General features: G+C 39.3%; 1 protein-coding gene across 4 annotated transcripts in view; it reads right to left on the reverse strand.

The window, feature by feature from the left end:
* The window catches only part of rnf213a (ring finger protein 213a), a 166,321-nt gene that overhangs the window by 39,365 nt on the left and 110,684 nt on the right, over positions 1–16,272 (reverse strand). For all 4 annotated transcript variants that reach the window (XM_068003995.1, XM_068003993.1, XM_068003996.1 and 1 more), the window contains 10 exons: positions 15,354–15,566; positions 13,308–13,486; positions 10,848–10,968; positions 10,138–10,238; positions 9,229–9,411; positions 8,200–8,372; positions 6,404–6,503; positions 5,210–5,324; positions 4,114–4,321; positions 3,368–3,564 (listed from right to left, as the gene is read on the reverse strand). In XM_068003995.1, the coding sequence (XP_067860096.1) occupies positions 3,368–3,564; positions 4,114–4,321; positions 5,210–5,324; positions 6,404–6,503; positions 8,200–8,372; positions 9,229–9,411; positions 10,138–10,238; positions 10,848–10,968; positions 13,308–13,486; positions 15,354–15,566 (1,590 nt within the window). The remainder of the gene's footprint in view (positions 1–3,367; positions 3,565–4,113; positions 4,322–5,209; positions 5,325–6,403; positions 6,504–8,199; positions 8,373–9,228; positions 9,412–10,137; positions 10,239–10,847; positions 10,969–13,307; positions 13,487–15,353; positions 15,567–16,272) is intronic.

Here is a 16,272-nt window from a genome sequence, read left to right on the forward strand (position 1 = left end):
GCTAACACAAAAGGTTTTATTAAAGAATGCATTTTAAGTTTAGGACTCCATTTTGTAGTTAAAAGACAGTTTTTGTGCAGAATCTGTTGAAACAGGCAATATCTGGAGATTGTTCCAAGGTGGCTCAAATCACCAAGGCTTAATTTGCAACTCCGTAACTGTCGTATTATAAACTAGCCTTGTGTAGTTCTAAACTTCTAACAGATACATCTATCTGTTTAATGACTATATGTTTAACTTTTCTGTACAAGGATAGCTTTCTTTTGAGACCCACTCTCTGGAATGCTGAGCTGATGTAAGTTAGCTAAACCAAGAGTGAAGGTCATGGAATAGTTTAATGTAATGGCTGAGGATAAAAAGTGAGACCATCGTAAAGAAATTAGGGAATACCCGGAGGGCTAATCGTATTGTGACCAAACTCAGCAACTATAACATGAGGTTTCCCGCAGCCTTTGCATCATTGTGTGTGTTGTCTGTGAGTATAATTCCCTCTAACAAATTCTATAAATGAAGACGCTGCGTTTTAGAACCTTAATTCCAGACACAGAGACAACAACTCCAAGCTGGTGTCTCTAGCAGTATTAATCAACATAGTCACCATTTTAATGAATGGAAATGTGGCACCACAAACAGCAGTGAGATAAATGACCAGAAAATCTGTTTTACTGATGTTGGTTGAAGGATAAATGTAGTCCAGAACACCAGGAGAACTCTCTTGCTCCTCTTTGAATAGGGCTATGGGATCTTTTACATCCATTGGAGGGGCCAGACAAGGCCTTAGTTTAACATTCCATCAGAAAGACAGCACCTCCAACAGCGCAGTACTCCTTCAATAGTGCACTGAAGGGTCAGTCTAGATTATGTGCTCAAGTTTCTAGAGTGGGTCTTGAACCCATGACTTACTGACTCGGAAGTGAGCGTGCTACCACTGAGCTAAGACCGGCATAATGCAGCCCAAAGCAGTTATTGGTTCACAAAGAGCAACAACCAATTCAATTAACTCCTCCCCTTCCCTGTCCACTGTGGCTTAGGCTTAGTGTGTGTCCAAAGAGCAGCTCCTTGTTTCCACAGGGAGAAAAGGCAGAGAAATACCGCAAATATCTCCAACTGGCTACCACAATCACGGGACACTAAACTGAAATCAAAAGAAAGTGCCACTCATCTACTCGTGTGCAAATCAATGGGAGTGTAAGAGTTTTCCTGGTTCTGATATGCTGCATTCTCAACCATTAGTCACGCATCAGTTCATGATACATTGGTATTATTTTTCATTACCTACACATTTTTAGATTTTTTACCTGAATCATGAACATTAAAAAAAAACAAAAATCGTAGGGCATTGGTGAATCATGGGCACTGTGACACTGAATGAAGAACACGTCTATGTAATAATGCTGCATTCCAAAAAAGAAATGGTTGTGGATTGAGTATGTTTGACACATCTAACTGCAGAAAGGTATCATCTTGTCTGTTGCACACAGACAAAAGCAAGTTCTTCCAGGGGAAGAAATGATTCGGAAATAAATATGAAAGCATTTTGTTGTAAGCGTGTCTTTGGCTGTTGTGTTTAATCATAACTGTCTTGGAATCAAAAGTAGCTGTAGTGGGCAGATTGCTCCCAAAACGATTGGGCATTTGACTCTTAAAGCAGCCAGGATTACCATTTCAATCCAAGGATATTAATACATCAGTTATCAGAGTAAGTGAAAGTAAATAAAAATACTAAAATGTTTTATCAGGGATTCTACCTTAATGGAATATAGTGGATTACCCCTGCAACTGCAATGTAGTAAAACTTGTTTTAAGATTAGAATACTGATTTTAGAAACCATGTATACAACATATAGCTGCTTCATTTGGAGCCAATGTTGCAACATCAACTTGATGAAGTTGTTATCACACATCCGAGTGAAGGGGTCCACTTTTTTCGGATGTGGGAGGACAGGGGAAAGTGTTCTCATTTTACCTTCAATTTTCTCCAGAACTACACCAACTATCCCAGGAAACATACAGCCCTTTCTGGCCAAGACAGTCCAGGTTGCGCTTTCTCCAGTTAACACAAATGCTGGCCTGTGACTGGAAAGCAAGAGGCATGATTGAACAGAACAGCCAGTCTGTCCTGCTCCTTCTCTGTATCCATGACATACTCCTTCTAGCAGTCCAGCCATGAGTTCACACAATTGCCAAATGAGGGAAGCAAGACAGAGAGAAAGGACAGCCTGATTCAAACTAGTGAGCTGCTGATTGGCTAGTTACTGCTGAAGTCAGTGATCCCACCCATAATGAAAAAGAATACTGGCCCAGATTTGGTGCCAAAATAATGGTGAGTTTACTGGCGCACGCTGTTGTTGTATAAATCGTCCAGCAACTTGTGGCAAGGAAAAGATACCCCATCAATTACGAATCTCCACAAATCGCTGGACAATTTGCACCTCCCCACCGTTAATCTTGCGAAAACAGCAGCTCGCTCTCAACCACCACATGAGTTTTAAGAAATTGCTGCATTTGCAACTTAATTGCTAATTAAACTTGCTACAGAAAGTTAGGGCTGGAACATCGCAGAAGTACTTTTTTTAATGGGCAAGATTTATGTTCCTGCAATGCCACTCAACCTCTCTGGCCCAGAAAGGGAACAATTTAAACTTTGGAGTCTCATTCCTACAGGTAGTAAATTGTTAAGAGATTTTTACATTTTTTTTTCTTACTTTTCCTTTGTCACTCTTTTTCTCTCTCTCTTAATCCAACTTTTCTTTCCCACTATTTCTCTTGCTGTACCTGATTTGACTCTAATTCACCCTACTTCCTTCTCTGGCGTCCCTCTGTTTCTTTCAGTCCTTAAATCTCATTGGTTAAGGAGATAGACTGTTGGTCCAATCGTTCACCAAGGTTCCAGATGCTGCGTTGCCCTCGCTGCAATCAGCTCGCAATTCCAGAAACTTGCAGGACAAAAAATTTGAGCTGAAAGGTGAGGAGAAAAGTCTAACTGACGGCGTGAGATGCCCCGCTCCAGCAAACTCTGGGCCATTATAATACCTATTTTCAAAAATATGCCAGGTTTTGTGTGACTTTATTCTCTATGGTCCTACACTGAACTGAAAACAATTTATACTTTTGATATTTTATTTGGGAGTTGGCGAAAAAGAAATCAGTGATATCTACATTTATAGTTTCAATATACAGTTTCATGGGAACATTTATGCCAGAAAAGTCTTACTATTTATCAGCAACATTTCAAGGCATGCAGATAACTATAGAAAAGCATTTTTAGCTTAGAGGACAAAGACGACAATTAGAGCTTGATTAGACTCATGTGATCTTGACCAAACCACCACTGACTCAAAAAATGAACAGATTACTGGTTTTGTACCTGTTGAATAATTTCCTCTGGAAACAGCCATAGAAATTGATCGTCCATCGAAAGCTGCTGGACAAACTCCATTCCATTTAGACTGCATAGCTTTCGCACAAGGTAAACCCGGAACCAACCGTTTCCACGATGAAGAATCACACGTTTTATCCACTCCAGAAAAGTTTCTTTTGCATGAACATATTGTGAATCCATAGCTGGAAATATGAATTAGCAAACATCAAATTTCAACATGGGCCAATACAAGAAAGCATTTACACCTGCCAATCACTTTTATTCTTATGTCAACAACAGTACAGTATTCAACCAAGTCATTCTTCAGATGTGAGCCTAGACAGTGAGTATCAGCAAGTTATTCACCATGGAGGGCATCACAGTTAAGCCCAATCCTGTCCTCAAAGTAACGAGGAGCAGCTACTGTGACTGATGTATCCTCATTCTAGCCCTGGCACGCTGAAGCCAACTATAATATCCTTCTTGCCATTGCTTACCCAGCTGATATCAGGTAACTTCCTACAGGCCAGAGATGACAATCCAGGCCGTTCCTGGCCTGTACATCACAGTATCATGTCATGCAGGGCTTTACTGACTGACTGATTTGGGGAGCACAGATTAGGCTCATTTGATTATTTTGTCCTGTTGACTAATCCAGTTGGATAACAAAGTACACATGTTCATGGAGGGAGGAGGAAGGTTAAAGACAGAATACTATACAAACATTATTTAAATTAAGAAACTAGCATTACCAAGTGTGTCATGTGATTCACAAAGGAGCTGAGAAGCCATGTCAAAACAAAGTCGGATTCTAGCAATTATCTGTAAGGTTTCTATTGACGTCTGATCATGCTTATGTGATCTACGTTTAATACACATCTGAAGGAAATCTTTCTCTTGGGCCAGATAATCATTTTTTTCTTGCATCGTGCAAAACTGGGATTTTTCATATATAGAATCCTGAAAAGAGGAAAAAAATAAAACTGGTTAACATTAATGTTTCTGAAACATTGATTATTTTCATTAATCATTTTGTGCTTACTTAGACATAGGGCTGCAACACTAGTACCAATTCTCTAAACTGTGTTCCCTTCGAGTGAATTTATCCTTTAATTCTTTTATTTTTCTGAAAAAGAACTGAAGCACAAAAGAAAGACTTGCATTTATACAGTGCCTTTCACGACCTCAGGACATCCCAAAGTGCTTTACAGGCAATGAGGTACTTTTGAAGTGTAGTCACTATTGCATTGTAGGGAAACGTGGCAGACAATTTGCACACAGCAAGGTCCCACAAACAGCAATGTAATATTGACCAGATAATCTATTTTACTGATGTTGGTTGAGGGATAAATATTGGCCAGGACACCCAGCAGAACTCCCTTGTTCTTCTTCGAAATAGTGCCGTGGGATCTTTTACGTTCACCTGAGGGGTCAGATGGGGCCTCGGTTTAAACTGATGCTGACTACTAAGAGAATTAAAAGTTTGCAACTATACCAATCAAGTCTCATCCAAAAGATGGTACCTCGGACAGTGCAGCACCTCCTCAGTACTGTCCTGAAGTGTCACCCTAGATTACGCACTCATTACCTGGGTTGTGGCTTGAACTCACAATCATCTGACTCAGAGGCAACAGTTAGCTAAGATAACGCAGAAAATAATCTTTGCATTCCATAGGCACCAACCTTAGATCCCAGCACCACACTCGCATGCAACTCTTCCCATTATATTTATGAGAGGTTAAAGAACTAGGAACTCATTTCAGAAGGTGTACAGAATATTTAGGCAATGAAAAGTCTGACTGTGATATAAGCTGCTTTAACTTAATACCAATGTTTAACCTAACATACCTCCAAACAACTCAAAAACAGTGCGTAGAGTTCAGTCTGATCTTCCTGATCAAGAATGTTTGTTTTTTGAACTGCAGAAAGGTACTGTTGCAAATAATCCTTAATGTCATCAAAACTGGAAGGAAAACATTTACTTCAGTTAATTTAACACTGAAAAGGTAGACTCTATGTTAAAATAGAGGAAATTTAAATCATTGCTCCAGTGGGTGAGATTGAAAATTATGGCGATAGAACTAAAAAAAAAATGGCAGAAGAAGCCATTACTGAACTTCATGGGAGCGACCACAACTTGGAAAGGAAATCACACAATGACAAGCCTACATGTTAGATCTGACATGCCTACATGTTACAACTCACTAAGAATGCTCAAAAATTGAGATAAAATGAAAATGACGCTCAGCTATTTTGGATGCTGCCATTGAAATAAATAAATACATTCAAGTTATTATGATTCTAAAAACAACAAAAAAAGTCATCTTGGGTTTTCCCTGGAATGACAACTTTCAGGAAACCTGTTCAAGGGAGGAAGCAAGGCCATGAAATCTGGTACAAGTCCATGAAACTGTGACATAGAAATGAAACTGCCAAAGGACAATGGAGAGATGGACAGTTATTGAACAAGCTCCCTGACCATTCCACTCTACTTTGATAAAGAATTAAAGATCATCTGCTGATGTTTTCAGTGTTAAGAGGGAGACCTTACTTAAATAGAAAATTCTGAAAAATACTCAAAGCAGAATCTCTACATTCATTAAACTGATGCTGACTACTAAGAGAATTAAAAGTTTGCAACTATACCAATCAAGTCATGACAAATACTATACCCATTGTTAAATTAAGACAATGCAATGGATCCAGTGAACTGCACTTGATTTTTTTTTAAACTTGTCAAAAATTGGAGTTGTGTTCAGAGATATTCTAATCCATTCACTAATACCCACCATATATCCATTTTAAATTGTTCACTAAAGAATGTGATTGTGGTTAATTTACTAAAGCCCTTATTCACTGCCCATAGTTCTCATACAGACTCAATTCGGAATTATTTGGGACCGGGAGCTGTAGTGAGAATAATGGCAGAGTGCTGAATTAATGTGCAACACCATTCCTCTTGCACAGTTATTTCCGGTTTTACAACACAGAAAACAAATGACCAAAATGCGACAAGCTCTTTAACCTATCAAGAGATTGTACCTGTACTTTAACAGCAGTTTAAGTACTATGGAACGGACAACAGGGTTTCGATCAACTGAGTCATCAAACGGTGAAAGGGTTCTGGTATGATACCGACGATCTAAAGAAAAACAAAAGAAAAATAACTGACGTAAAAAGAAAAGAAAGCTATCAGTGGAATGTTTGAGACAGATACAAGGCTTATAATAGATTTTACAATGCTGATGGTAAGATGGTATAGTTGGACAATTAGAGCATTTGCTACCCAGCAAGCTGACTTTTGATTGGAGTTGAATGTTGCAGGAGAAAGGAGTTTTGGCAGCTTTCTACCAGGCCAGTTGAAGCACCTAGCCAAATCGATTGCTTTACTGCAGGAAGAACTAACCTACAATGAAAATGGTTCCACAGCCAATATGACAGCACCTCTTGAAAGGGTGACTGCAAACAGCAAAATGCTTAACAGGCAACATTGTCAGACTCAGTCATGCACCACACCATCTCTATGGAAATGAGTACCCACACTATCAAATCTTTTACAAAGAAAGTACCATTTGAAAATAGAACAATTGTTCACATTTCTCTACACTTTCATTGTATATAGAGCACAGCCAGTCATTCTTGCGACTATTTTGAAATAGACCAATGGAGTGACTTATGTAAATCAAAAGCAAACTACTGCGGATGCTGGAAATCTGAAATAAAAACAGAAAATGCTGGAGAAGCTCAGCAAGTCAGGCAGCATCTGTGGAGAAAGAAACAGAGTTAACGTTTCAAGTCGAAGACCTTGCGTCAGAACTGAAAGATGTTAAAGAGTTAAGTTTTTAAGCAGGTACAGAGCAAGGGAAAGGGTGGGGGGGGGGGTAGGGAAGGGAAGAACAAAAGTAAAGGTCTGTGACGGGGTAGAGGGCAAGAATGATTAAATGACAAAAGGGATGATGGTGCAAGGCAAGGAAGGTTTAGTTTAGTTAAGAAACTAAAGATTGGTCAGAAGTAACTGTAAATTACAACAGAAGAACCATTACCAGCACTTGGTGTCTGAAAAAATGTCCCAGTTACTAAAAAGGGTTCCTCCCAACTCCTAACAAACTCACCCCCTATTGTCTAGTTATCTATCCCTCTTCCTTTGCTTTTCAAGGTGAAGGGTGTTACTGTTGGGTAACAGAACACTTTCCATTTCAGGCACACACCGTCAGCATCGAACACTACCAAGTCAGGTAGAGCACAGATAGATGCAGAGGAAAGCTCCCTCTACACTGTCCTAACAATGTGTCTCACCCCAACCTCAGACATGCACCCACTATGACCGTAGCTTCCTACTTCTCAACCCAGTCGCCTCTTGGCTTCCCTAACTGTGACTATAAATTTAGTACCAAATTAAGGGCAGTATTGTGCTATGCTCTCATGACCACTAGAAACTGTACTGGGACTGGCCAAACACATTTCACATGTGAAATCAGTTTCCTCTATCACAAGCACACCTCCTGTTACCATGAAGCAACAGTGACAATGGTTATTGAAATGAAAGGGAGAGGCCTCCCGTGATGGCTCAGTGAGTATGAGCCACACAGATCAGGAAGATCTGACGTTTGATTCAAAGTCTCAGCCGGTTGGGCGGTGGGGAGAAACGGTAGGGGTTGGGTTACAAGTGATCTCAGGAGCCCTGTGGTGGGGAGGGGAAAATTAACTAGGGCTCACGTCTTGAGCACTACTCAGTGATCACTGCTGCAAGTTGTGTGCGTGGATGACCACCACCCCCCCACCACCACCACCACAAAAAATAGTAGGGAAAACGGGATTTTTCAAGAAAGTATTCTGACCTGTGCTTGAAATGTTGCAAAACACATGTTTTTCAATAACCAGTAACGACAGAAGTTCAGCAACCACTTCTTTTGTTGGTGGAGAATTATCTTTGAAGCAGACCATGGAAACCAGAGCTATGAAAAATGCATCGCACCTCTTGCGAAACATAGCATTTTTCCCAACACCTTTTCTGTAATAGAAATGAGCACACATTAATGAAAATTCATGGGAACATAAATGTGCAGCTGCAAATGTAAGCAGCAGCATAATGGTCCCCATTATATCATTTCCCTGCAGCAGTACCTATTACAAGGAGCCCATAAAATGGTATTTTCTTTCAAGTTACATGTGAATTATAATGTGGATTGTAGCAAGAGAAAGTGCTGAAGTGAACATAACTGCTGCCTTAATTGGTATATTAAGGAGGCATTGCTTTGCATCGTAGATCTTAAAATGAATGTAAATTATTGGGGTCTCAAAATGTTCGTTTGAATAATACAGCTTTGGGCTCTGATAAGTAATTTTCCTTCATTAGCAAAAAATTTTGTGCAGCCACTGGGGTGGGGGAAAATCAAACAAAAAGACTTAGCGCATTAAACAGTAACAATTGACTATTAATTTTAATTAAAAATCATTTTAAAACAGAAATTTTGTATTTTGTTGAAGTGATGTTTCACATCAATGAGATAGATACATGCACCTTTAATTAGGACGTTAAGTCTCAGTTACACTACTGAGGACTAAGTATATACAAGGATAAACAAAGTGCCAGAAAGGCAGCTATAAAGGTTCCTTAAAAAGAAAGCAGCTTATTGGTTAAATGGTCTAAACCATATGCTGCAACAGGTTTGTGATCTGGTTCTAGTTTACCAGTCCAAGCTAGCAACTGCAAAATTGTAATGACAACCAGAATATCATGAAATTCCTGACCCACATACATCAATACCTTAATACTACAATCTAGATGGCTGCTCTCCATTTTTTAAATTGTTCCAAATAATAAAAATACTGAAGTCATACTTTTTTCTCCAACCTCTTAAGCATACCTTATTTCCTCAGATACCTCCACTGTATAATCATCAGGCAGATCAGTTAAGCAGACTGGGCAGGACATCTGTCCTGGAGCAAGCCATTTCTTTATACAGTCAAAACAGTAAATGTGATTGCATGGAAACAACACAGGATTGTTGAGCTCTCCTAAGCAAATTGGACATGCATTCAGACCATATCTGTAATGAAACAGAAAGACAATATTAAAATTAAATTAAATGCCGACCTGCAGAGAGCTGTTAAGAAAATAACTGAGTGAGGTCCACGCTAATAGCTCTGAAACAATTCCCTTCTGTTGGTTATTATTTGTAATATAAGCGCTGACATTTCGGTTTCTGTCATTGGTCTGGATGCTGTCTGAAGTCAGGCAACTGGAAAATGGTTAGCAGAAGCACAACTCTACCTCCAGGTTAGATAGGGAACTCTGCTAGGGAAATCCCAATCTGTTGACCAAACTAGCTGAGAGATTACTGCTAGGGAAACCATTTGGAATTTTTCTTTCTTCATTTATTTGTTTTATCCCACAACATTCCCAATATTGGGAACACTAAAAACCTGACTCAGAAGTCCCTTTTTTGATGATTCCTTTTTTGGATTCCTTTTTTGGAAGGAGGAATCCAGTGACACAGACTTTTAATAAGTTTTCTACCTGATTTAATGAGAGGAATATCTGACTTAAATCTACCCAATTTAAAATGAGGAATACCTGACTATACCAAGGAAGGAATGCTTCTGAAGTTGTGGGGAGGCTCTCCAAGATGGAAATATAGCCCCCTTTGGATCACCTCACTGATCCATGACCTTGAATGACCCAAGACCAATGGTAGATGTGGGAAAGACATCAATCTATAGTCACTTGTAGCTTTAATGTACATCCCTCATCATTATTGTACAAAATATCTTACCTAGAGTACACCTGTCCTGCATTAGCTTTACATTCCCGTAGAACCTTAATTACAGCCTGAAAGGGACCTTGAGATCTTACATCTGAGTTACTGTGCAAACACTGTAAAAGTAAAAAGAGAAATCAAGTACAAGTCACTCAGGAAGAAAAGGATGAAGAGGCCCTCACGGTATTTATAAATAAAGGTGGCCCTATTTCCACTGACTTACATAAACTGAAATTTTTAAATAATCAATCAAGTTGAGTATTTCTCAGCTGCATTTTCTGTGCAAACAGAAATTAGCATAGGAATCAGGATGTTTTGAAAAATATATCTGAAGCAAATATCTGTTAGAAAATATGTTGAACATTAAATTATATTTTCAGTGCTTCGTTAGGTAAATTATTATAAAATCCTACCCAAAGATAAGACATATTTAATATAGAGATTAAATATCAGATTAACGTCCAGATATGCATAAATATTGTGCTAGTCACAGGCGATCCTTTGCCTTGATGAATTGATGTAAAGAGCAATACTTTTAAGTCATTAGCTTCTCAATGTAAAGGATGCTGTGCAGCTTTGAATTTAACTGTGCTGCACAGTCTTCATGATTTAGCAAAGGGAAACTGCAGATGCATAAACTTCCACAAACATAACCAAGTTATTCCTGTAATCATAGGTACATAAAACACAACGTGATCGATACATACATAAAACACAGCAGATACCTTTCTAAGCCCACCAGCACATTTTTCAACCACGTCCTGCAGCCTCTTGTCTATTTCTTCAACTCCCAGCACCACATGCTCCACAAAAAGTGACAATGAAAATATTCGATTCCATCCCACTCTGAAATACAAGCACAGGCACTTGAATGGGTAACAGTACAAGATTTTCTTTCTGAATGCTGTACATACCCATTAAAGTTTACAGTGAAGAGACAGATAGTATCCTCTTAAACAATACAAGCTAATCATTTGTAAATATTATTCTTGCTCATCAATGAACCTCAAAACGTTTTTTTTTTAAAAACAGGAACTTTATATTTCATAAATACTTCAAATTCTAAGGACTAATTCTTCAATAGTTCCTCAGAGTGACCTCCAACGACTCCACTGTTTTCTACGGAGACTGTATTCTCTGATGGGCCATCTGGATTCTATAATCTGGCCTGCTGCTGCGTCCTCAGTTTCTGCTCCCCTACTGGGAATTTTTCACTCTATACTGAGCTAGCTCTCTTCAGTTCCTGCTGGTTCCTGTTCTGGATTTTGCTACACCACTGGCAAATGACTTTTGCTGCAACTTTCCGCCTGATTCTCATTGTCGCTGATGTACCTATGCTATTGTACTGGACCTGTTGGTGGGCACGACACATCACCAAAGCCACTACTTACCTCCGCTGGACCCCTGCATCAACCTATGCGGGCTCATGGTCGATCTTCCACGGCTCTTCGGCTCTCCATTTTCCATGGGATAATCTGAAGCATTGCGTCCACTGATACTCTGCTCCTCAAACAGCTCCTGGACTCACTCGCCCTCCACACCTGTCTTCGAACCTGGATGTGGGCTCGTTAGTGCTTCAGGTTGGCTCCACCATTTCTACAAGTTAACTTCATCCCACCACTGGACCTCTGACTTTAATTTTGGACTCTCTCTTATTGCCTCCTCCGTGTCCTCTGTTTACAGCCAGGACATATCTATCCTAATCTTTGCCATGCCTACGTAACCTAAATTTCTTCTGTGATCATTTGCCTGGGTATTTTGGCTGCCACCTGGGACCTCAGCCTATTACTTCTAGTTTCCTTTTTCTTTCTCTTCTTTTTACTCCTCTTGGGCCCTACTCTCTTGGCTCCTCATTTTCCGACATTATCATGAAGGGTCTAGATAGAGTAGATAGAGAGAAACTGTCCCCATTGGTGGAAGGGTCAAGAACCAGGGGACATAGATTTGAGGTGATTGACAAAAGAACCAAAGATGACATGAGGAAAAAAATTTTTACACAGCGAGTGGTTAGGATCTGGAATGCACTGCCCGAGGGGGTGGTGGAGGCAGATTCAATCATGGCATCAAAAGGGAATTGGATAAGTACCTGAAACGAAAAAAATTGCAGGGCTACAGGGATAGGGCGAGGGAGTGGGGCTAGCTGGATTGCTCTTGCATAGAGCCGGCACAGACTCGATGGGCCGAATGGCCTCCTTCCGCGCTGTAACCTTTTTATGATTCTATTCTATGATTGAAAACGCTATATAAATGCACGTTGTTATGGTGGTTGTTGTATATATTCAGTGAATTACTGGCCTCATACTGAACTGAGATGTTTCATTTACTACTGCAGATCGCTGCTTCATGTACACTAATTTGGGGCAAAACGTGCTTGAGTTGTAGTATCACAGAATAAAATCCCACAAGATGAGAGGAGCACAGGCCACAGTCTTATTTTCTTCCATTTGGGAGAAATTAAACAAAATGTATCTTTTTCATTTCATCCTTTTTTGGGGGACTGCCACAATGGCTAATTTATTTAATAACAGCCTTTTCTAACACTTAATAACAACATTAAATTTAGCAACAACATACCTAGAATTGTGGGAGAATGCCCCTTTAAATACTATGCTTTAAATTCAGATTTATTGAGTCACTGATTTAAAACAAAATGTTTGAGTATTTCTTTATGAAGAGGTACAACTGAGAATGTTTCAGGCAAAAATCTTTCAGAGTTGATTATAGGAGAAGAGGTTGCTGAGCAGGAGACAGGAAAGATTAAGGAGGAGGAGAACTGAAAGCACAGCTGAAGAGATGTATTTTTAAAGAGGCATGTGAAGGAAATGAGAGAGGTGGCAAAGTGGAATGGTTTTGGGAGAGAATTCCAAAAAAGGCTGCAGTGACTAAAGGATCAGCCATCTAGTGAAATGGAAAATGAGAAATAATCTGGTGTCAAAGGACCACAGGGTGCGAGCTGGTACACGTAGCTGGAAGAAATTGCTCACTATTACATTATAATAAACTTCACTGCTGATAGTTATGACAGTAATGTTATAGCACCTTATTACATCAAAACATAACCTTGATATGCGATCACAAATCTTAAAACTACTTTGCAATATTTCCTGCTTATGTTAAATAACGTTGCATCTTTCTCTATAAATCTGCAAACTGCACTCTAATTAAAAAAAAATATTTTTACTTACCGGACACCTTCTACAATTGCAGATTTGATTCCTTGGCATTGCAGAAATTCTTCAGTGCAGATCAGCTCGATGGGCATTTGCAGACTGTTCACCTCCTGCAGCCAGGTCTGACATGATACTTCAGTGTGTGCAGATTCCAGCATTTCAACACAGGCAGCAGCAGCATAAATATCTACGACCTGCATCAAGATAACAAAAATTAACTGACCAAAAGTTTTTAAATGGGCGAAAAAGTCCCATAGAGGCAGTCCTGCACAAATATACGGGAAACCATTAAGCAAACCACTTCTACCCTGAATGAATTAAGATCAACAGTTTAGAGAGGGAGAACTGCCTGGGGTAGTCCCCCTCTTATAGAAGTAATAGACTGACTAGATTTCTTCAAAGATGTTTTTCAAAGTTTTATTTGACCAGTGACATCCACAATGTGAAGCATTCCAGATGGGTGTTGGGAGTGGAGCAGCATGACAACCAGCCTGCATGCCACCTGACTCCAGAGAATAATCCAAGTTTCAAAATCTGCACCCCAGCCTGTAGTATGGTTTTGGAGCAACACGGAGGCCAGTTTTTAGTCCCAGCCTTGGCTGTTCGCAGAGTGGGTTGCATAACCGAAGTCACCTAACAGGGAGGGAGACCCTACCTAAGGGTCTTTATGCCAATGATAAAATTGAACCATTATCTTTTAAAAACAAAGAAGATATTTATACTTTCCTTTTTTTAAAAAAAACTCCCTCTAAATTTTCTTTTCTCCTCTAAGGACATAATTATGCTGGAGATAATACAGTTTTCAACAAAAACTTGCTCTCAAACAAAACTGCAGTTGTCACTGCAATCATTGTTGATATTTGATCTAAAAACTGGCCCATGGGGCAAATTTCTTTCAAGAAGAATGTGTTCTTAAGAAAAGGGACTCAAAACCAGTACTCACTTTTAAACATATTAGGCAAGTTTTGATTAACTATTTTTCTTTGTTGATTTTCTGAATATTTATGTTTAATAATGGATGCTGATGACATCATAACAGCTAGCTGGAAGAGTTATTCAACTCAACACTGTGACAACAGTCATTTTGCTGGACATTTCAGCTAATTTCAAACTAATTCAATTGTGTGCATTAGTTCAGCTCCTTCAACCTGTTACACCTAGTAACGCCTTGAAACTAGTTCCTCTAACAATGCTATCAGAACTCACTGTGATGTTACCCTGTATGTACCAATTCATGTTTAACATGGGATGAAACGCAGTAAAGCAGTGCAGCAAAAAGCAATGACACTTGCACTTGTCAACTTCAATCCACACATCGCTGAGCTCCCAATTTCAACCTTATTGTTATGGAAATAGGGCAGTCCTTCTCCTGCATCTCTCAATAGGCTGTTTTTCCAGTAGCATTGGTACAGCTTAGAAGCAGTTTGCCTGCCCTCTGAGCTGCTGTTTGCATGTGGCCAGGGGAACATGTGGGAGGAAGAGATTACTTGTAAAAGGATTCCTACCAGAAAAATAATCACATCGCATACGACATTATTTTTCCATTTTGAGTTCCCCACTATACTAAATGCACTACAGATATTCAGATAGTAAGCTTAAAGACAATCCAGTACAGATTGTTTTACAATAACAAATTGCTGAAACACATTCATTAATATTGGAAATTTCATTAAATGAACCCATGCACCATTTAAAATGTGGATGAAACATTTGAGGTATACACCTATTTCATGTCAGATTTTTAATTTTTAAAAAATGGAATTTCAATTCAGAGTCGGAAAGGTGATATAAAAATGTTGCTTTTATGTGGTCTATGGTACAGGACTCACTAGAATGGAATTCAATATGGAATATTATTTCCTTCTGCCTATGATAAACTTAAAGCTTATTGACTACAGAATAATGACTGCACTTCAAAAATAATGTGGTTTAGGATGCCTGGAGGATAATGATAAGGTGCTATATGAATGCAAGTTTTTTCTTCTTTATGGTTTGGAAAAACTCAAATTATGTTGGAAAATCACTCTGTAATTTAACTGAAATATTTATGAGTACTCGCACCATCTCTCTGTTTTCAGCTCTCTGAATTTCATCTTTCATCCCCTGTAGCAGCGTCAGAACTGAAGGATGCACTGCAACAATTCGTGAAAAATTCTGCAGACGATTTTTGAAGTGTTGATATGCAAAGTGCACCCAAACCAAAGACACATCATCTCCAATATTACATTGTATTTTCAGCTCATTTACACAGGACAGCAGTGCTCCTCGAAGGAACTAAATGAAACATGCAAAAAATAAGCACAAGTTAGCAAGTAACATAGTATGTTTAATAAAAATTTTCTCAAACATTTCTCAGGCTTAGCTGTACAATACTGTACACAACACAAATTAGTTCTCTGCTAAAACATTCTGGGGTAGAAATTGGACCTTGTTGCACCCATTTTATAATGATGGTCAATTCAGGGGACCAACTTCAAACTTCCCAAAGTACGCCTGAAAGATGTTTGACTCAATATTGGGTTGGGCCATTTTTCAGGCATCAGACTGCTGCCTAAAACAGGCGTTAGCCCCCTTACATATATAAATGAGAGGCCAAACACCAGTTTTAGGCCCCCTCTGAGAAATTGGATCGTGATGATCAGAGCAGGAGCCGGGGCTGCTCCACTCAGGGCACTTCAGTGGCCACCAACAAAAGGTGAGGCAAGTGGCCCGATATTTATCATCTTAAAATGGGCAAGCTGCCTGTGGAGACGTGACAAGCACTGGCAGCTCGCACAAATAATATTAAGGAGGCCCAAGGCCCAGTTTTGGGTGGGCCTTAGGTTTCCAGGTTGGAGTATGCGTGGCTCCCATTTCGGGCCTAAAAATGGGCCTAAAGGAATTATATTTAGTTATTTGAGATTAATTACAAAGCTCTGCATTTTACTGCCACTATACGTTATGCAGTTTTAATATGTTTTATCTGAGTCATTGAGTTAGA

This window comes from Heptranchias perlo, chromosome 23 (genome assembly GCF_035084215.1).
Source record: "Heptranchias perlo isolate sHepPer1 chromosome 23, sHepPer1.hap1, whole genome shotgun sequence".
NCBI lineage: Eukaryota > Metazoa > Chordata > Chondrichthyes > Hexanchiformes > Hexanchidae > Heptranchias > Heptranchias perlo.